This window comes from Lampetra planeri, chromosome 72 (assembly GCF_965212315.1).
Source record: "Lampetra planeri chromosome 72, kcLamPlan1.2.h2, whole genome shotgun sequence".
Lineage (NCBI taxonomy): Eukaryota > Metazoa > Chordata > Hyperoartia > Petromyzontiformes > Petromyzontidae > Lampetra > Lampetra planeri.
In genome coordinates this window covers 173,177-193,945 of record NC_136177.1, presented here as the reverse complement: position 1 = coordinate 193,945, position 20,769 = coordinate 173,177, and the positions used below count along the sequence as shown (strand labels likewise).

Here is a 20,769-nt window from a genome sequence, read left to right as displayed (position 1 = left end):
ACGATCGTGCCTCATCTGTGACACTGCGGCGACCCCCCAAAGCGCGGAGCCCGGGGGGGCCACCCCCACGCCCCCCCCCACTTAGGGTACGGCTCTGCGTGACTACCACGCATCAGCTTTGGAGTTGTGCATAAATGACGTCATGCATCTGGGGGGGGGGGGGGTTGTCAGACATTTGTGACAATGTGTGACGTCACATCAAAATGCGCAACTTTAAATAAATATAGACAACACGTTCTACTTAATTAAATTGAATTTTTAATAAATGTTTGATCCTACAACATCAGAGTGCAGCGGCACATTAAATACGAACTACAATGACACTAGTTTAAAGCGATTTGAAGCATGTTTTATATATTTTTATGGGGGGAGGGGCAGAGCTTTGTGACGCCATTTTTGAGGGGGGGGGGGGGGTTTGACTTTTTGTGACGTCGTGTGACCAGGGGGGGGGGGGGGGGTGTCAAAAATCGTCCAAAATCGCGTGACGTCATTTATGGACGGTCCCTTAAGGTGCACTCAGGCCAGGTCAGCCACCGCCAAGGCGATTGCGTTTCTCGACTGCCCGCAACCCGCCCGATCTGTCACTTTTCGTCTCCCAGTGCCGATGGAAAAGCATCGCATCAGCAGCAGTCGATGGAACTAGGATGTTAATTCGCGCATGCCCAAGGCCCGATTAAGTTCGTGAGGGGGGGGGGGGTCTTGAGGCTAATAGGAGGGAAGGGGCCATAAATAAATATACATGACGTTATAGCTACGAAATATATTCTGAGGTTACCAAGCACATTTACTTTGTCTGTAATGGGCCTGTGTGTCTCAGGAGCGGTGGTGTCGCGATAAGCGCTACGATACCCGGTGACACGAGTAACCGCTCACTGTGAACACCGGTTCTGGGCCTCCCCTAGTTCGACTCAGCCTCAAACGGGTACCTGGTGCGGTGTGTCAAAACGTGGCCAATGGGGAGACAAAGGCGGCTGATGGATTTATATTGGTCACGAAAGCCCGACTACGTATCAAAGTGACGCATGGAAGGTTGCCTGCATGATGTGGTTTACGTGGCAGGGCAGCAGAGGGCCAGTTCGGCGGAAACCACCGTTGTACCATACCGCCTACGCTCCCCGCCTTTAACCAAACCCACGCTGGATAAAACTTTATTCCAAATAGTTTTGTTTTTGGAGGGACTTCGATCGCGTGAATATAAAATGTTTTGTCATATTTAAACCAGCCACCACAGCCCAATTAGTGAGAGGTTTGTCATGTGAACAAACACGTGGTGCCAATTCGTGACTAGTACAGCACTAACCGGTTGTTGTGTTGGAAAGTGAACCGATTCGTTACAAGTACAGCACTAAACCGGTTGTGTGTTTGAGTTGTGAACCAATTCATTACTAGTACAGCATTGAACCCGACTGCGTGTTGGAGAGTTAAACCCACTACCGTCTACAAAATGGCCACCAAAGGCCACGTGTTCTAATTCGATCGACCACCCCACCGCCACCCCTGGCAGAAACCCGAGCGGGCGTGGCGAGAAGAAGCAACCTCATCCAGTCGGTGGATTAGTGGAACGCGCTTGCAGGACGCCCGCCCCATTTACTTGCGCGCCTTTCAAATTTTGGCTTTCTAACGCTCCGTGCTCTCCATCCTCTCATTCCCAGCTGCGGGAGTCGGGGAGCGCCAGAGGCTCAGAGGTAAGAGTGGAACCCCCCTCCCCCCTCCGTGTGGACAAACAATTGGCAATTCATTTAGGAGGTTCGGCATGTGGGGAGAGAGGGAGGAGGGGTGGGGATGGTTTCTCCTATTCTTAGTTTTTTTCGGTAAAGTCAAAAAAACCTAAAAAAAACCCCTAAGAATATGAATCCTTGCAGTCACGAAAGCTTAAAATCTAGAATGGTTTCTCCTCTCTCGTCCACGCGTCTTGTCCGTACTGGTTTCTAATTTTAGTTTTTGCCTAGAGCAGTGGTATAGGTTAGTATATAGTAGTGTATAGTGTCGTGTATAGTAGTGTAGTGTATAGTGTAGTGTATAGTGATGTAGAGTGTAGTGTATAGTGTAGTGTATAATGTAGTACATAGTACAGCGATATTTTGGCTTTTGTCCACTTGACTTTCTTCGCTTCACTCTTATTATTTGCATGTACGTTTTTCGCTGGCCAAAATAAATTTGCAAGCTAAATAAAGGCTCTGCTTTGACATTCGTCCATGCTCTGGTCCCTAACCAGACGAAAGTGCAAAGTACTCCTGTAGTGTATAGTGTAGTGTATAGTAATGTATAATGTAGTGTAGTATGTAGTGTATAGTAGTGTATAATGTAGTGGTAGTATGTAGTGTATAGTGTAGTGTATAGTATTGTATTGTATAATGTAGTGGTAGGATGTAGTGTATAGTGCATAGTAGTGATGTACCCCAGGTTAAGAAGAACCACTGGCCTAGAGCGTTCCGCTAGCCTCCCACTTGCAAACGTCACTTGCACCGCGAGGACATTCACCGCATCGCCCTGTTATACAATTCTGCTGCCTGCCGCTGATTTCAAAAGCGACCTGGCCACAAATGCATGGCCAAATGAGGTTGGCTAGGGAGGTGCTAACTACCTCTCTGGCCGTGATCGCGTGGATTTTTCACCGGCTACTCCGTTTTTTTCCCCCCCTCCACATTCAGAATCGACGTCACACATTTCGAGTAATTTGGCTGCTGCTATAAATTTGCACGTGATGATGATGATATCAGCCACTTCGTTGGGTTATCATTTTTGATGGCCAGGTCGCTTCTGAGAAAGAGCTCCATAGCTCAGGGGGACCTTACACCTGGTAAAAATAGTTGAGCTTAATAGATTGATAACGCTGATTCCTCATGTCCGCCGCCCTCAGTATCACCAGGTTCCTCATCCTTGTGCCCGGAGGGAGAGGAGTTCCGGCACTGCGGCTCACCGTGCGAGAAGAGCTGCTCCAACCCCGTTGGAGAGATCAGCTGTGATGAGGAGTGCGTGCCGGGCTGCTTCTGCCCCGAGGGTACGGCTCACTCACTTGCTCACTTACTCGCTCACTCACTCAGTAACTCAGTCACTCACTCGGTCACTCACTCACTCGGTCACTCACTCGCTCACTCAGTCATTCACTTGGTCACGAACTCAAGTTGTTCACTCAGTCGTTCACTCAATGACTCGCTTGCTCAATCACTTACTCGCTCACTCACTCAGTAACTCGGTCATTCACTTACTCACTCACTCACTCGGTCACTAGCTCAATCAATCACTCGGTAGCTCGCTCAATCGCTGGCTCACTCAATCACTTACTCAGTCACGTACTCGGTCACTCACTTACTCGCTCACTCACTCAATCGGTCACTAACTCAGTTGCTTGCTCAGTCACTCGCTCACTTACACGCTCACTCAATAACTTTGTCACTCACTCGGTCACTAACTCACTCACTTACTGGCTCACTATGTCACTCACTCGCTCACTTGCTCAATCACTCGCTCGCTCGCTCGCTCACTCACTCGGTCACTCACTTACTCGCTCACTCACTCGGTCATTCACTTACTCGCTCACTCACTCGTTCAGTCACTTACTCACTCACTCAATCGCTCACTCGCTCGCTCAATAATTTACTCGCTCACTCACTCTCCGACTCCATCAGAGAGATTAGTTGTCACGAGGAGTGAGTGCTGAGCTGCTTCTGCCCCGAGGGTAAGGGTGGGTGGGCGGGCGATCGGCGCCCGCTCACTCGGTGGCTCGATTGGCGTGGGGCGACCGACCGTCAGGGGCGGCACAGCCGCTTGGGGGCGCGCGGGAACATTCAGTGACGTCCGTCTCGGTGCCCTTTGATGTTTGACCCGAGGGGGTAGCAGCATCACCCACTCACGGTCACCAGGGATGCGTGACCCAGGGGGCACAATCACACCGTGTGGGCTCCCCAGCCTCCCCCCCACCCCCTTGACGGCTTCAACCCAATCAGAAAGTATTATATCTGATGCCGTGACGTCGAAAAGAGGGTCGCCCCCCAAAGCGCGGGGCCCTGGGCAGTCCCCCGATTCGCCGGCTGTGTATCCGTGTCACTTCTGAACCTCCCCCCCCCAACCCACTACGTGACATCTGTAACAAGGAGTTGTCATAGCTTCTTCAGGTTGCTCCTCTGCCTCCAGCCCAAACGCAGATGGCTCCTCTGCCTCCAGCCCAAACGCAGAGATTCTGATCGTGACATTGGGGCATCTCTGCCGTTGTCTCGGTCCCGCGCGTGCCAGGCTCGGTGCGGAACGACCACGGGTCGCGGGAGTGCATAGCGAGGCGCCAGTGCCCGTGCGTGTACAGAGGCGCCAAGTACCAGCCTGGGGACACCACGCATGACGCCCTGGGCTCATGGTGAGAGGCCTTCACCACACGGATCTTCACCACACGGATCTTCACTCCACGGTCTTTACTACATGGGTCTTTACTCCACGGTCTTCACGACAAGGATCTTCGCTACACGGGTCTTTGCTACATGGGTCTACGCTACACGGACCTTCACGACAAGGATCTTCACTGCACTGATCTTCACTGCACGGGCCTTCAGGTGTATGATGATGGTGGTGCTGATTATTACGTTGACAATGATGATGCTACTGTCGATGCCGGTGGGTGGTGATGGATGTATGATTATGATGTTGACAAAGGTGGTGTTGATAATGATGAAGGCGTGTGTTATGATTGCGATGATGGTGGTGGCGATGATGATAACGATGATGTTGACTCTGGCGACGACGATGATAACGATGGTGGTGGTGGTGGTGATGATAATGATGGTGGTGATGATGATGATGCCAATGATAATGACGATGATGGCGACGACGACGACGATGATTATGATAACGATGATGATGGTGATGACAGCAATGATGGTGGTGATGATAATGACGATAATGACGATGATGGCGACGACGATGACGTCAATCGCAACGCCCCATTGATGAGAGACGACGTCGCCGCAGCACGTGCACGGGCGCCCACTGGCAGTGCCGCGCGTGGCCCCGGGGAGGAGACTGCTCCGTGAAGGGCGCGGGCCTCCTCACCTCCTTCGACCTGGCGTCCCATCGCCTCCTCACCGAGGGCGACTACATCATGGCAGCGGTACGCAGAGCCCGGGCACGCCCCTGCCCCCAAGAACACTGTGGAGATCATACAAACTCCACTCAGTCTCACTCTCGAAAGTGTGAGTGGAGTTTGTATGATCTCCCCCTGTTCTACAAAGTGAGTGAGTGGAGTTTGTATGATCTCCCCCTGTTCTACAGAGTGAGTGAGTGGAGTTTGTATGATCTCCCCTTGTCCTACAGAGTGAGAGTGAGTGGAGTTTGTATGATCTCCCCTTGTGATATAGAGTGAGTGGAGTTTATAAGATATCCCCTTGTCCTACAGAGTGAGAGTGAGTGGGGTTTGTATGAATCCACCAGTCCTACAGAGTGAGTGGAGTTTGTATGATCTCCCCTTGTGCTACAGAGTGAGTGGAGTTTGTATGATCTCCTCTTGTGCTACAGAGTGAGTGGAGTTTATAAGATCTCCCCTTGTCCTACAGAGTGAGAGTGAGTGGAGTTTGTATGAATCCACCAGTCCTACAGAGTGAGTGGAGTTTGTATGACCTCCCCCTGTTCTACAGAGTGAGCGAGTGAAGTTTGTATGATCTCCCCTTGTTCTCCAGAGTGAGTGGAGTTTGTATGATCTCCCCCTGTTCTACAGTGAGAGTGAGTGGAGTTTGTATGATCTCCCCTTGTGCTATAGAGTTAGTGGAGTTTATAAGATCTCCACTTGTCCTACAGAGTGAGAGTGAGTGGGGTTTGTATGAATTCACCAGTCCTACAGAGTGAGTGGAGTTTGTATGATCTCCCTTTGTGCTACAGAGTGAGTGGAGTTTGTATGATCTCCCCTTGTGCTACAGAGTGAGTGCAGTTTATAAGATCTCCCCTTGTCCTACAGAGTGAGAGTGAGTGGAGTTTGTATGAATCCACCAGTCCTACAGAGTGAGTGGAGTTTGTATGACCTCCCCTTGTTCTCCAGAGTGAGTGGAGTTTGTATGATCTCCCCCTGTTCTACAGAGTGAGCGAGTGAAGTATTGTATGATCTCCCCTTGTTCTCCAGAGTGAGTGGAGTTTGTATGATCTCCCCTTGTGCTATAGAGTGAGTGGAGTTTATAAGATCTCCCCTTGTCCTACAGAGTGATAGTGAGTGGAGTTTGTATGATCTCCCCTTGTGCTACAGAGTGAGTGGAGTTTGTATGATCTCCCCTTGTGCTACAGAGTGAGTGGAGTTTATAAGATCTTCCCTTGTCCTTCAGAGTGAGAGTGAGTGGAGTTTGTATGAATCCACCAGTCCTACAGAGTGAGTGGAGTTTGTATGACCTCCCCCTGTTCTACAGAGTGAGCGAGTGGAGTTTGTATGATCTCCCCCCTGTTCTACTGAGTGGAGTTTGTATGATCTCCCCTTGTCCTACAAAGTGAGAGTGAGTAAAGTTTGTATGATCTCCCCTTGTTCTACAGAGTGAGAGTGGGTGAAGTTTGTATGATCTCCCCTTGTCCTACGTGTACATAGCCTGGCAAAACGCCGTGGTGAATGGTGCTTGTGCCAGGCTTGTGCCAGACCATTCGCCACTAAGTGGCGAATGGCGGTTATTGTTATTGTCTGTGTGTGATTGTGTGTTTGTGTGCAGACATCCGTGTGGAGTGTGCAGGTCTTCACACGGGAGGCAGACTGGGGTTTGCCACAGCTGGATTCTGTGGCTCTCCTTACGCCCTCGGTAAGAATCCAACCCTAACCCTGAACCCACGGGGCTGCCCTGCCCCCGACCGTGCATTTAGCGGTTGACAAATCGGCAGGAATGTTGTTTATGTGCCAATGCCACTTGTTCCGTTTTACTTTATACTCATTTACTTACAACGACTTGCTTACCCCTTCTCTATTTTGCACTCCTCTCTCGTGTTTGTCGTGTGATTGTTGCTGTAATGAGCCCACCCCCTCAGTCCCTACTTCTTCTTCTTCTTCTTTCGTATGGCAACAGTTTTTATTTTTTGTTAATGATCGTCAAAAATGAATACAAATGTTCCTCGTCCAGTCTAACGATGTGGTTGAAGAAGTGTGGATTTCAGCGATACCGCCAGATGTGCCCCTACTGGGCTTTTGTGACAAAGAGCGGATTCCTCCTCGCTCTCCTCCCACTCCTCCCTTCTCCTCCAGTCTAAATAAAAATTCCGGTTTCTATAAGTCTCTGTGTCTCCAGGTGCATTTAACTTTTTTCGCACCATCGAACACACGCGGTTAATCCGCAGATCGGATGAAGCAACAACCAGATTTGTGGCTTCCGCCTGATGCTGCTGCTTGTTCTTGTAATTACTGGCGAACCGTTATGGCTACTCGAATTATAAATGTTGTAGTGGGTTTACTTTCCAACACAGCCGTTTTAGTGCTGTACTAGTAACGCATTGGGTTACTCTCCAACACGCAACCAGTTAGTGTTGTACTAGTAACGAATTGGTTCACTCTCCAACACACAACCAGTTTAGTGTTGTACTAGTAACGAATTGGTTCACTCTCCAACACACAACCGGTTTAGTGCTGCACAGTAACGAGTTGAGGTGCGTGATGCCCTTTCTGGGGGTGTGCGAGACGTGGCTAGATTATTTCTTGAAAAGCTAAATCATCGAAACACCCAAATTAAGCATAGGGCACGTTAGGTTACAACTTAATTTGTTTGCATCAAGCTCTATGTACCTATTCACATTGTTACATTTTGTTTGTAAAGATTGAGAACCGAAAAGGGGGGGGGGGGTGCAGCAACGCTGGAGGAAGAGGTTCAGAGCGACGTGGTGGTGTAGATCAACCACCTTGCCTTACCTCTCATCCCACCTCACCACCACCACCCCCCCTACAGGACTCGCTGGAGTTCGGGAGGGACGGCCTGGTGTTCAAGGAAGAGAGTTTGCTGCAGCTGCCGTATCGGTCAGGTGAGTGACAAAGGGAGCAAAGTGCTCGGTCCGGCCATTGCTGGGGATCGCCAGTTTTATTTTGGTGATTTCGAAAACGTTTTGGTTGAGCCATATTTGTTTGTTGTAGTATAGAGTTAGACTGATAACTTTAAGCTAAATTGTCTTATGGTTGTTGTTGTTTGACTTGCATCCCACTGGGATTTTTCACACAGCGTTGATATACGGTGCTTTTTTCTGGAAGACTTTGCTGTTTTTTCCTGAAATTTTCTGTTGCGCGTAGTGACTTTAAGATGTTCCTTGTTCATGTTTTTGTTTGTTGCGGTTGCACCCGATTCAAGAGTCGCATGGCTCACAGGGCTATACCTAATAAATGAAACTGAAACTCGAAAAACCTGAAACTGAACTGCCGACACCTCAATTGCCATCAGCCACGCTCCATTTTATTATGTTCATTATTCCACCAGGTGTAAGGTCCCTCACTGAGCTGCTGGTTGGTAGCTTTTTTCCAGAAGCAGAACTGGCCACTACAGATGATAGTAGCTCAACCAGGCGGCTAATGTCATCATCACGTGGACATTCATAGCAGCAGCCTAATACTCTACACGCATGAAGATGTTGATTTTAAATGTGGCGGGGGAAAAACCGAAGGACCCGGAGACAAATCCACGCGACCACGATGAGAGAGAGAGACACGCACACTCCAAATATACAGCAGCAGGTATTGTCAGGGGTCGAGATGGAATCCACGACCTCCCGTTGGTACGAAAGCAAGCGGCTGGGAACCGTGTAGGATTATTCCAAATGAAGATGGCGGAGGAGGGGGCCTGGGTGGGGTGGGAGTGATCATTTCGAAAGCGGGAACGCAACCCTCTTTTTCCCACGAGGTCTATTATTCTGTCAAATGCGGGCTTTTGCCCGGGAGCTTAACCCCCTCCCGCATCCTCACTCTCACGCATGGAGTTGACACTCGCTCCGTCGCAACACGGAACACTCGCTCTGTCGTAACGTGGAATGCTCCCTCCGTCACAATGCGAAACGCTCGGTCTGTCACAACGCGGAACGTTCGCTCGGTTATAACGCTGAACGCTCACTCCGTCACAACGCAAAACGTGCTCCGTTGTAACGTGGAGCGCTCGTTCCATTGTAACGCGGCTTCTGAGCTGTCGACGACGAAGCACTTTATTGAGCTGCGCAGGTGAGCGGTACAGTGATACGGTGACGCGGTGGCGCAACCTCAGTGTGTGTGTGATTAGTACACCGTATCTCGCCGAACTTTATCGTCACATTATTTATGGGAAAATTGGTCTCTCCGCTTCACGCACTTTTCAGGAACGACGCATCTACTACTACTGCACTAAACAAGGACTGTATTTTGATATTTACCTTGCCCCCCCCCCCTGCCCCCTATTCCTTCACGCATCCTTGTGCTCGGCGTAATCTCCAGACTACCTGAAGGTCTTCCGCCAGAGCTCGGACTACATCCAGGTGATCACGCACTTCGGGCTCAAGATCCAGGTCCAGCTCCAACCGATCATGCAGGTCTACTTGAGCCTGCCGGACGCGATGCAGGGTCACGTCACGGGTACGTCGTTCAATGCGGAGCCACCATCGCAACCAATACCTCGCCGTACTGGGGCAAATCAGTCCGGTCAAATATTCACTTCCTTCCCCTTAATGGGGGGTACATGGTGTTAATGACACAACACGTGGGTTTTATTGTAAAAAATTGGTCAAAGTAGGAGAAATGAAAGTCGAAAATGAGTTTGTGCAACAGCATTATCAGTACGGGTTAGTATGGCATTAGAGTACAAAGGCTTTACATGTAAACCCTCCACCTAGATCATGTATGTGTAGTAATTACTCAGGAGGCTTGACGACGGGATCGGAGGCACACTTATTTATTAACACAACTTGTATACAGTTAGCGAGTATACACAGGACCTAAGGGGTAACGTCCCCTTACTCGGCTAACAGGGAGACACAACATCTAAGCCCCGCTAACCTAAGCCCAAGTCCTCCACTAGGGAGCTAGGGGAGGCTACCTGTCCCAGCCCTGGTCAAGCTGGGATCCGACCCCCTGAGTTCCCAGACCTGCTCGTCAGTCTGGGCTCTCGGGGCCACGCCACCGGCTTGCCCTGGTCGGCCCTGATAAGGACAGCGAGCCAGGGCAGCTCCGGGGCCTATTCTAGCTGGTCTTCCGTCTTCGCTGGTTAAAGCTGGTACCTCCACCTCGAGCCCTCCGGCTCACCCCCTCTTATAGTCCGCGGCCCCCCCGGGAGGGGCCCGTGGGGGATGCAGGTGCGGACGTCGGTGTGGCCACCTCCTATGTGTACGGCCCTAACCACGCCCCTTGTGTTTGTTTGCCATCCGCTCCCATACACAATTACACCTCTACATCACCCCCCCCTGTACAGCTCGCAGCCGTCCCCGGCTGCAACAAAACCAGAATAAAGGTGCATGCCTCCCCAAAACCGTGTGTGCCTCGCGTAAATTTAACAAGAACGATAACAGTCATAACAACAACAACAACAACAGGAACAGGTAGAAGAAGAAAGAGAAAAAAAATAACCCGGCGCACCCTCCCGAATAAATACCCCATTCCGCAAACCCAACATATATACACGCGCTCCGGATGCCCCTCCCCCACTGTCCGCAAGGGCCCCCCAACGGCCGACCTCACAATAGTCTGCGCGTTTTGGCGCGCGTTCTCGCGGCGGGCCCGTCACAAGGGCTCGACCCGGCACGCTCAGTGGTGGTTGGTGACGGTCCGGGTGCAAGAGAGTCTGGCGTCGCTGCCGAGTGACCCCCGACCCCTCCGGGAGGGGTTGGCGGGCGTGGACCCGTCACTCCTGTTGCACCTGGAGATGGAACAGTTGATGTCATGTCAGGCGAGAGCAGCGACGTCGGGGAGTCGGCGGACCCCTCACACGTTTGGCCATGCGTGTGTGTGTGTGAACCACGGGCCGGCGCAATGAACGGTTTCAACCTTGAGGGGTGCACGTACCACCGACGCCTCCCCCATTTGACGCGAACACATTGCGGCCGTAAGACCTGTACGACCTCCACTGGCCCCCGCCACGGCCGTACCAACTTTGACGAGGTTGCCAGTGGCACCTGGGGACAGTGCAACCATGCCCTGTCCCCTGGTTTCCATTTGAACACATGTACCCGCCCCAGCCGAAGCCTCTCGTTCGCCTTCTGGCGGAGTTCAGAATTTTGCACGGCCGCTTCCCGCGCCTCAGACAATTTGCTGATGTTAAATTTAACGTGTTCGGACAAGGTAGACTTCGCCTGAGGCGCCGAGAGCTTCAGCTGGGTCGTCACAGGGGGGTTAGCCTCGCGGCCATACATTAAAAAGAAAGGGGAAAATCCGGTGGCCGCATGGGGAGCCATCCTGTAGGCCTGCAACACACCGGCTATGCGAAGGTCCCAATCTGTCTGGGATTCGGACACCTGTTGGGACAGCATAGACGTGATGGTCCGATGTAGCCGTTCCACCATCCCGTCAGTTTGAGGGTGATACGGGGAGGTCCGAATTTTCTCCGTACCCAAGAGGTCGCACACCTCGCGGAGGAGTTTTCCCGAAAAATTCTTACCCTGGTCAGTAAGCAGCCGTTCCGGAGCACCTTTGTCGAGGACATAGCCCTGGACAAAGGCCTCCGCGATGGCTGCTGCCGACTGGTTGGCCAGGGGCCAGGCCATAGGCCATCTCGTGAAGTATTCGACCCCTGTCAATAAATACCTATTCCCCCTGGGTGTAGCGGGAAATGGCCCGAGTATGTCTAGCGCAACGAGCTCGTTAACCCGGGAAACCTTTATGGACTGCAGCGGAGGGTTGGACCCCCTAGCTGGTGGCTTTCGCTGCGCGCATTGCGTGCACGACCCCAGGAGATCCCCCACGTCCTTTGCCATGCCCGGCCAGAAGAAATCGAGCTGGAGCGTGGCAAAGGTCTTGTGAACCCCCAAGTGCAGAAGCCGCTCATGAACAGCCCATACCACCTTACCCCTCAATGCTGCAGGCACCACGAGCTGCTGGCGGCGGGTTTTTCCGTCCCAGTGCATTAAAAGACCCTGGAACAACCCCCACGAGTCAATGTTCGCCACCCCCTGCCCAACCCCCCCTGCGCGACGGCGCAGAGCGAGCAGGGAGGTGTCCTCCATTTGGAGGCGTCCCCATTCCGCGACCGACAACCCCAGCAACGAATCCCTCCCTTCTTGCTCGATAGGACCCGAAGCCAAAGGCGCATCGGCGGCGGCCACGAGGACCGAATCGGTGGTGACGTTCGGGGGCCTACAACGCCCCGAACCCAGGAGGCAAGCGCACTCTGAAGTGGGTGGCAACCGTGACAGGGCGTCAGCGTTCGTGTGGCGGACGCCCTTACGATATGTGGTGACAAAGTCGTAGTCCTGGAGAATCTCCAACCATCGAGACAACTGGCCCGATGGTTGTTGAACCCGCAGAGCGTACTGTAGGGCCGCATGATCTGTACGGACGGTGAAACGCCGACCATACAGATATGGGCGGTACTGCTGAATGAAATAAACAATTGCCAATAATTCCCGACGGGTAACGCAGTACCGTTGTTCCGCTGGAGACAGTACCCGACTACCGTAAGCCACCACATGCTCTACGCCCCCAATGAGTTGGGACAGCACGCCCCCGATGCCCGTGTTACTTGCATCTGTATCGAGCAAGAAGGGTTGTGAGAAGTCGGGGTAATTCAACGGCGGAGCCCCCACCAGGGCATTCCGGAGGGCGTGAAAAGCAGCCTCCTCCTCCAGCCCCCAATGAAACCTGACTCCCTTGGACGTCAAGGCATGCAATGGTTTCGCGATCGTAGCGAAGTCAGCCACAAACCGTCGATAGTACGACGCGAACCCAATGAAACTCCTGACCTCTCCCACCGAGGTGGGAGTCGGCCAGGAGCTGACGCATTCCGTTTTGGCGGGATCAGTGGATATCCCCGAGCGCCCAACAATGTGACCCAAATACCGCACCGATTCGCGGAGCAAATGGCACTTCTGCGGTTTAAATTTTAAATTGGCAGCCCGCATTTTGAGAAAAACAGCACGCAGCCTCTGGAGGTGTTCCTCGAAGGAATTGCTAAAGACGATGACATCGTCCAAGTAAATTAAACACGAATCCCATTGTAAGCCTGCCAAGACCAGTTCCATTAACCGCTGAAAAGTTGCCGGCGCAGAATGTAAGCCCATCGGCAAGCGGTTAAATTGGAAGAGACCTTGCGGTGTCCGAAAAGCAGTTTTAGGTTTTGATTCGTCATCCAGAGGAAGCTGCCAGAATCCAGATAGTAAATCGAGGGTGGAAAAGAATCGCGCCCCCGCCAAGGCATCGAGCGACTCATCCATTCGAGGAAGCGGGTACGCATCTGCCACAGAAATTTTGTTCAATCGCCGAAAGTCGACACAAAACCGCAGTGAGCCGTCGTGTTTTTTCACCAAAACGATCGGTGCGCCCCACGGGCTGTTGGAAGGGGAAATGATATCGGCGGCTAGCATGTCATCAACAGCCGATTTGACATGATCCTTTTCGGCGGGACTGAGCCGAAAGGGATTTTGGCGGATTGGCGCGCTGTCACCCGTGTCAATATGGTGTCGCAGCAATTTAGTACAACCAATATCAAATTTGTGTTTACTAAAAACGTCGGCAAATTCTTTCAGGAGAACTCGCAGCTGCGCACGCTGCGTGTCGGACAGATCCACAGATCCCGCGCAAAGTGCATCCAGCCATCCGTCATCACAGTCCGAATGCGGTCGCGACGGAGGATCGGTGGTTACCTGACCCACGAGTGGTTCCTCATAGGGCGCCGGCGTTGCGTGTGCAAGCACGGTCCCTTGAGGAACCACGGCCGTTCGCGATCCTACATTAAGGACTGCAATGAAGGGGTCCCCATCCCCGTTCACCATGGTCTGAGCCGCTAGCAAATCGGGTCCATTGACCCCGGCCCGAGATGGTCCCAACAAGACCCCCCGATCCGCAACCCCTTTAGCAAACGGCCGACGCAACCTAAGAGGGACGAGCATCTGAGCCCCCGGGGGTACGCGCACAGTTTTTGTCACGAGCGCCTGCACGGTGGCAAACGCCCGACGCTCCGTGGTGGGGGAAGACAAAAATGTAACACGTCGGCCCGATGGGAGCTCGATGCACCCCTGGTCAATCAAGATACGGATGGGCATTTTGGCCAAGAAATCCGTCCCCAACAGGCACGGAACCGCGAGTGAGGAGGAAACCAAAACAGGCCCGGATAATTTAATGTCTCCAATGCAAATTTTGGCGCGGATTTGCCCAATAATGCCCAGCGAGCCCCCGTTAGCAGCATAGCATGGCACGTCAACAGGGAGCAAGGGACGACTTTGAACGGGAAGGATGTTATAAATCAAATCAGATATAATGGTCGCCGATGCCCCTGTGTCAATTAAAATCCGCACCTCTACCCCATCAATATGACCGACCACAACCGATGATCCCGCCGACGCAGCAACGACACGATGGGTGAGCTCCGACCACTGACCCGGTTGGAGCGCTCGCCGCATTTCAGAACAATCGCGCGCGATGGGCGGCGATTTTCGAACCCTGTTCAGTTGAGCGCGTGAGTGTGTGTCGGATGTGTGCATGGGCCAAACGTGTGAGGTGCCACGACTCGCCGTATTTCTCTGCTGGAGCTTGGGTGGAGACGGCGTGGCGTCCTGACGAGGTGTCGCTCCGCGCTGACGGGGAGCCCGGCATCCTGACGCAACGTGGCCTTGCAGGCCACAGTTGTAGCAGCGTGTGAGCGCCCCAGATGGCCTGGGCTGCTCCTGGCGGCTCGGTCCATTCCGAGCCTGCGGTGCCGCCGATCTCCATTCCCCCCGCCGCTCCACCTCGCAGACCTCCTCTGATGGGAGGGCGGTGGCCGCCATGGCATGGCCGGCCACCCCCTTGGCAGCCTTGCGACGCAGGGACCGCAAGCCCCCGTGGATGTGGCGCGCGACCAGCAGGGACGACATCTCTCCGTCGTCTTGAGCCAAGACGGCGATGTCCAGCTCATCGGCGAGTAGCAGCAGCTTTTCAGCCACCATGGCGTCCACTCCCTCCTCGTCCATCCGCGGGAAAGCTGCCTTTGCCAGGGCCACGAGAGCCGTTCGGAAGGCCAGGGGCGATTCGTTGGCGCCCCGATGCCGATCGTGGAACAGCTGCCTGCAGTCCGAAGGCGGCCCATAGACGGCTGACAGCAGCTGCAGCGCCAGGTGCAGCGTGGCGCGCTTTTCCTTAGGCGCCGAGGTGAGGGTAGCCAGGGCGTCGTCGTCCAGCATCGCCGGCAGCGCGCATAGTGCCTCGGCGTCCGTCCAGTTCGCCATCTCTTGATGAGCGATGAACCGCCTTTTGAAGCCGCCCCAATCTCCAGCCGCTCCCACGAACTCCTTGAGAGGCGGCAGTCGCTGTTGTAAGGCGACGTCCGTGGCTGCGGATCTCGCTCCCTCGTTCCCAGCCGACGTTACAGTGTGGGCGGGCTGTGAGCATGGCATCGCCGGTCGCTCCGTTGTTGACGCGCTGGCCGGCGTTGATGATGTCACGGCTCGTGCTTGGCCCTCAGCAGTCACCTGACGCAGGCCGGCCCCGCCCTCTGCTCGCACTGTAGTGATGGCGGGAAATTTAACCGCGAGCCGCGTCGGGGTGGCGGGAAATGCCGGCGTGCGTCGGCTGCTGCCGTCTTCCCGCGCAGCCCCTCCAGCTCCCAGCCGCGTGATCTCCTCCAACACGGCGGCCGCGGCGTAGAGCAGCTCCGCCAGGCGGGAGTGAGCCAGCCGAAGTCCCTCGGCCGACGCATCCCCCCCCTCCTGTCGTAGCGGCGCGGGTGTACTCGGCCCCGGCTGCTCCGATCCGACCTCGGCCATCTCTGGTGGTGATTCGGCCGCGGTGTCCTCCCTCTCCGACTCCCTGGTACGTGTCGTCCCTCGTGTGTCCATCTTTGGACGTTTTACTTCTGACACCAGATGTAGTAATTACTCAGGAGGCTTGACGACGGGATCGGAGGCACACTTATTTATTAACACAACTTGTATACAGTTAGCGAGTATACACAGGACCTAAGGGGTAACGTCCCCTTACTCGGCTAACAGGGAGACACAACATCTAAGCCCCGCTAACCTAAGCCCAAGTCCTCCACTAGGGAGCTAGGGGAGGCTACCTGTCCCAGCCCTGGTCAAGCTGGGATCCGACCCCCTGAGTTCCCAGACCTGCTCGTCAGTCTGGGCTCTCGGGGCCACGCCACCGGCTTGCCCTGGTCGGCCCTGATAAGGACAGCGAGCCAGGGCAGCTCCGGGGCCTATTCTAGCTGGTCTTCCGTCTTCGCTGGTTAAAGCTGGTACCTCCACCTCGAGCCCTCCGGCTCACCCCCTCTTATAGTCCGCGGCCCCCCCGGGAGGGGCCCGTGGGGGATGCAGGTGCGGACGTCGGTGTGGCCACCTCCTATGTGTACGGCCCTAACCACGCCCCTTGTGTTTGTTTGCCATCCGCTCCCATACACAATTACACCTCTACATATGCAAAGTGTGAATGCATGGTACTGTATTATCCCATGTTGTAGCTGCTCACCCCAATCTATAAATGCTCTGATAGTCCGTTGTCTATGTGCTGTTTGCCTTTTGGTGTTCTCTGGTCCGATACTGGTGAGACTAGGCCCTAAAAAATGCTGTCTTTTGTGTAGGCCTATCAGTTTCAAAGACAATGCCATAAATTATGAGAACCATGTTTGTTTGCATGTTCCCCACAAGTACTGTATGTGGTTAATGCACGACATAATTCCTTGCAAAAGACTTATATCTGGTGATTGAACATCTTAACACGTGTTTTATTGCCAGAAAGGGTAAAATCTATTCTTATTTTTTATACGATACTGGCAAAAAATGTCTCCCGTGATATCAGTGAGTAGTTTGCGCGCCCTAGGGTGTAGATTTAGTGCTCAAAATGCGTAATTTGGCCATTAACTAGCCAATCGGATTCTACGGACACCCCTACCTGCCCCCATTAGTGCATTAAACTGAGGGTTCGCTGTACACGTGACCGCCGCACCTACAATCTAATTGGATCCTGAACGACGGCCGGAAGTCGAGCCGTCGCCATAGGTGGAACCCTTATTTCCCATAGGTGGAACCCTTATTTCCCATAGGTGGAACCCTTATTTTCCATAGGTGGAACCCTTATTTCCCATAGGTGCAACGTTATCAATTGGGGGTTCCATTCCCAGAAACCCGTCACGTACCATGAAAATACCAAAACTGACCACGAAAACCAATGAAAATAACCATAACTTTTACCAAAATGTATTTAGCAAAAACAAACACTTTACATTGGAAAATCCTCAACTACTTTTCTGCACGTGCATCACGTTTCCTCCTCTCAGACGAAGCAAAAGGTGAAAAAAAAAGTTTTACAAACAAATGAAGAGCATTGCGAAAGAGATGCCGCCTGTACACTACTATACACTACACTACTATACACTACACTACGAGTCTGCCCATGACATGTCGCCTGTACACCACACTACTATACACTACAGTTTGTGCATGACACGTGCAGGCTCGTCGCCAATCGACTCGGCGTCGGTAGCAGTCGTTAGATGCGAGTTTTGGCCGTGAACCGTGGGGGTCTTACTGCCTATAAGGTCGTAAAAGCGGGGGGGGGGGGGATGCGCAAGTTGGGGGAGGGAGGGTCACCTGTACTCCTGCGAGCCATCAACGAGCGAGCGACGGGTAACAACGCGCTCGGTTCCCGACGAACTTCACCCCGGCGCTCCCGTGCGGTCCCCAGGACTGTGCGGCAACTTCAACGGGGAGGAGGCGGACGAGCGTGTGACGCCGCAGCGAGTGCCCGAGGCGAGCGAGGCTGCGTTCCTCTCCTCCTGGAACCTCCTGCAGGGAGTCTCCTACCACCGCTTCACCCACGCATCCAAGGCGTGCGCGGACGGTGAGGCACTCGACCCCCGCACCCCACCACCCCCCGCCCGCCCCCTCCACTGGTCGTGCCGGTGGAGGGGTAGGGTGTTCAACTTGGGGTACTGGGGGGGTGGCAACTCTAGGGGGTTAGGTGAGATTCCTCCAGGGGATACTCGTGACATGTGTAGGGGGTACTTGTGATATCTCTCGGGGATACCTGTGACATCTTTAGGGGGTATAAAAATGGGGGGGGGGGGGTGGGGTAGGGGGGGAGGGCGACAAGGTGCCTCTTTGCTGGCCAAAGCAACCAAATAACCCAAGGATGGTGCCGTTTTGTCTTCGCAGACGAGCTCAAGCGAAGCTGCCACGACGAGATCTTCTCAGACGTCTTCCGCGACTGCCTCGGCCACCTCGACCCCACTCCACACCTTCAGGTGCCAAGCCCTGGCACCGATCTCGGCCTCCCTGCGCTCACGGCCAACACAAGTGATGATTATCTGAACCGGTCCTGGGCCTCCCCCAGGTTGACTCAGCCTCAAATGAGTACCTGGTGCGTTGTGTAAACATCGCCACTGGGGAGATAAAGGCGGCCGGGCGTGGTGTTGGCCACCCACCCCTTCGTGTGCCGTGCCGGCCTTCATAGGTGCTCGCTAACAGCACTTGCCCCAACAGTCTGTTAAGGCTATACGTTGGATGTTTGTCTTTTTTTGTCTTTGCAGAGCTGTGAGTTTGACGTGTGCCACTGTGAGAGGAGCGAGCTATGCTACTGTGCGGCGCTGGGCTCTCTGGCTCGGGCCTGTGCCCTGCGCGGGGTGCCTGTGTACAACTGGAGCCGCGGAGTCTGCGGTGAGAACCTAAGGACAGGGTTGGCACCGGCCGCTGACGAATTCACGACAAAAAAACACCCCGATCACATTACAATTGACAAAATTCACAGCGCTAAGAATGAAATATTGGTTTGGCTGTAATAAGATGAACCTGCATCTCATGTGGCGCAGTGCATGGAAAAGTGCTGCCTTTTGCTCTGGGTGTGGATCAGTGTCACTTGAAACAATCTCAGAGGTAGCTCTGTAATATCCGCTTCCGCGGGCCCTTTTGCTTGGACGAGAGTGTCACTGGCATAAGATGAGGGGATCCCGGAAGGAGCTCTGTGATATCTGCTTTCGCGGGCCGTTTTATTAAACTGGAGGGTCGCACTGCTCTGTAGAGAAGATTTTTCATCTCATGACATGACACCGATGGCACAAGCGGCATAAAATTGGGGTACATTTATATTAGAGATTAAGAAAGTACATGAAAGGTGAAGAGCTGAGTGGACTTGCCAATGACTGGTACCAGCGGTGTTAAGATCCGTCTCTGTGGAGGAGGTTCACGAAGGATGCCCCTTGGCAGTTGGAGGCAATCGCCCTCCAACAGCAGTGGACGGTAGAGGAGCGACGCTCACAACAACAGGCGGAGTGCCGGGTGGCGAAAGCGAAGCAAGTTGGCACGGCAGGGAGTCAGGTGGTGTGTCTGCCAGTCATCTCAGTCAGTCGAAGTGTCTGTTTGAAGTCGCTGTCAATTAAGTGGCGAACGATGGTTGCCACTGTCGTTGATGTGTGCTCTTGGTGATTTACAATTGCGGCGGTGGCTGATGGTTTGCTGTCGTTGTTGTCATTGTCGCTGCTGCTGATCGCTCTGGCTCACAGAGGAGTCGTGCCCGGTCGGGCAGCAGTTCTCCTACTCGGTGGACTCGTGCCAGAGCACGTGCCACGGACTCGGGGAGCCACACGCCTGCGCCGGGGAGGGACCTTCTACAGGTACCACCACCGCGCCCAATTTCCTCACACACGCAATAGGGCAGGGTCCTATATTATTATCATCACATTAATGTTGTTACGACTATGCTCGTTTACCCACTGCATCTAACCTGCCCGACAGACTAAACTCATTGACACTGCTCTGTAACCCACAGGCTGCGTGTGCACAGAGGGGACTTTCCTGGACCACGAGGGAGCATGTGTTCCGGGCATCGAGTGCCCGTGCTACACAGGCCACGACATTGTCCCGCCTGGGAAATTCTACTGGGTCGGCGATCTAGCCTGGTACGAATGGTCGCCCTCATGTGCCTTTTCCACTGCCGCATCTGAGCCGAGCCAGAGCAGAGTGACGGTATAGGTGGGATTTTTCCCCCCACTGGCCGTTTGCCAGTGCCGAGCTAGAGCTAAAGCCGTGATATGTGACGGCCTCACAAAAATACATCTGGCAAGCAGGGCCAGGGGCTGGGCAAATGATGCCTTTGTGGCGGCATAACGTTCAATAAGCAACACGTGCAAATGACGCGACATCGCCGCGCGATTTGCACGTGTCTCGGCTTGTTCCAAGGATTGTCTTTACCAACAATTGGAATAATGGATTTCTGGCTTTTTTTTAGCCGGGCCATGTCATTCTCCCAGGGACGGGGGGGGGGGGGGTGCGGAGGGGTAAATTAGAACACATGAGAGCTTTAACCACGCCATGTTGATGTGTCTCCTTGGCAGTGCTTGCGAGTATGGAGTCCTCAGGTGCGAAAACCCCATCACCATGCTCGGTGAGTCCTGCAGCGCCAATCTCCCCCACCGCCACCACTACCACCACAAACGATACCATTAATCACACCACCACCAATGACGCGAGGTGCTCACTGATGTCTGGCGCTCTCTGTATCCCCGCGTGATCACAGGCGGAAGAATGCGACGTGAAAGCCCCCTCCGTAAGTTTGCCCGCCCTCACAGACCGCACCAACCACCACCACAGCTCACAACTCACTCGCTCGCTCACTTACTAACTTCCTCACCCACTCACTCCACCAACTCGCTCGCTCGCTTACTAATTCAAAGACAAAAAAGACCCCCACATAGCCTTAATATGCTGTTG

The 20,769-nt window shown here is 53.7% G+C and overlaps 1 protein-coding gene across 1 annotated transcript in view; it reads left to right on the top strand.

The window, feature by feature from the left end:
* The first annotated feature begins 1,022 nt into the window (after window positions 1–1,022).
* Window positions 1,023–20,769, top strand: part of LOC144737627 (mucin-2-like) — a 50,741-nt gene continuing 30,994 nt past the window's right edge. The window contains exons 1-15 of the mRNA XM_078620396.1: window positions 1,023–1,074; window positions 1,653–1,685; window positions 2,861–3,001; window positions 4,234–4,351; window positions 4,960–5,098; window positions 6,669–6,755; window positions 7,887–7,959; window positions 9,386–9,523; window positions 17,750–17,905; window positions 18,220–18,308; window positions 18,594–18,720; window positions 19,563–19,673; window positions 19,829–19,958; window positions 20,394–20,443; window positions 20,576–20,605. Coding sequence (XP_078476522.1) covers window positions 1,023–1,074; window positions 1,653–1,685; window positions 2,861–3,001; window positions 4,234–4,351; window positions 4,960–5,098; window positions 6,669–6,755; window positions 7,887–7,959; window positions 9,386–9,523; window positions 17,750–17,905; window positions 18,220–18,308; window positions 18,594–18,720; window positions 19,563–19,673; window positions 19,829–19,958; window positions 20,394–20,443; window positions 20,576–20,605 — 1,474 coding nt within the window. The remainder of the gene's footprint in view (window positions 1,075–1,652; window positions 1,686–2,860; window positions 3,002–4,233; window positions 4,352–4,959; window positions 5,099–6,668; window positions 6,756–7,886; window positions 7,960–9,385; window positions 9,524–17,749; window positions 17,906–18,219; window positions 18,309–18,593; window positions 18,721–19,562; window positions 19,674–19,828; window positions 19,959–20,393; window positions 20,444–20,575; window positions 20,606–20,769) is intronic.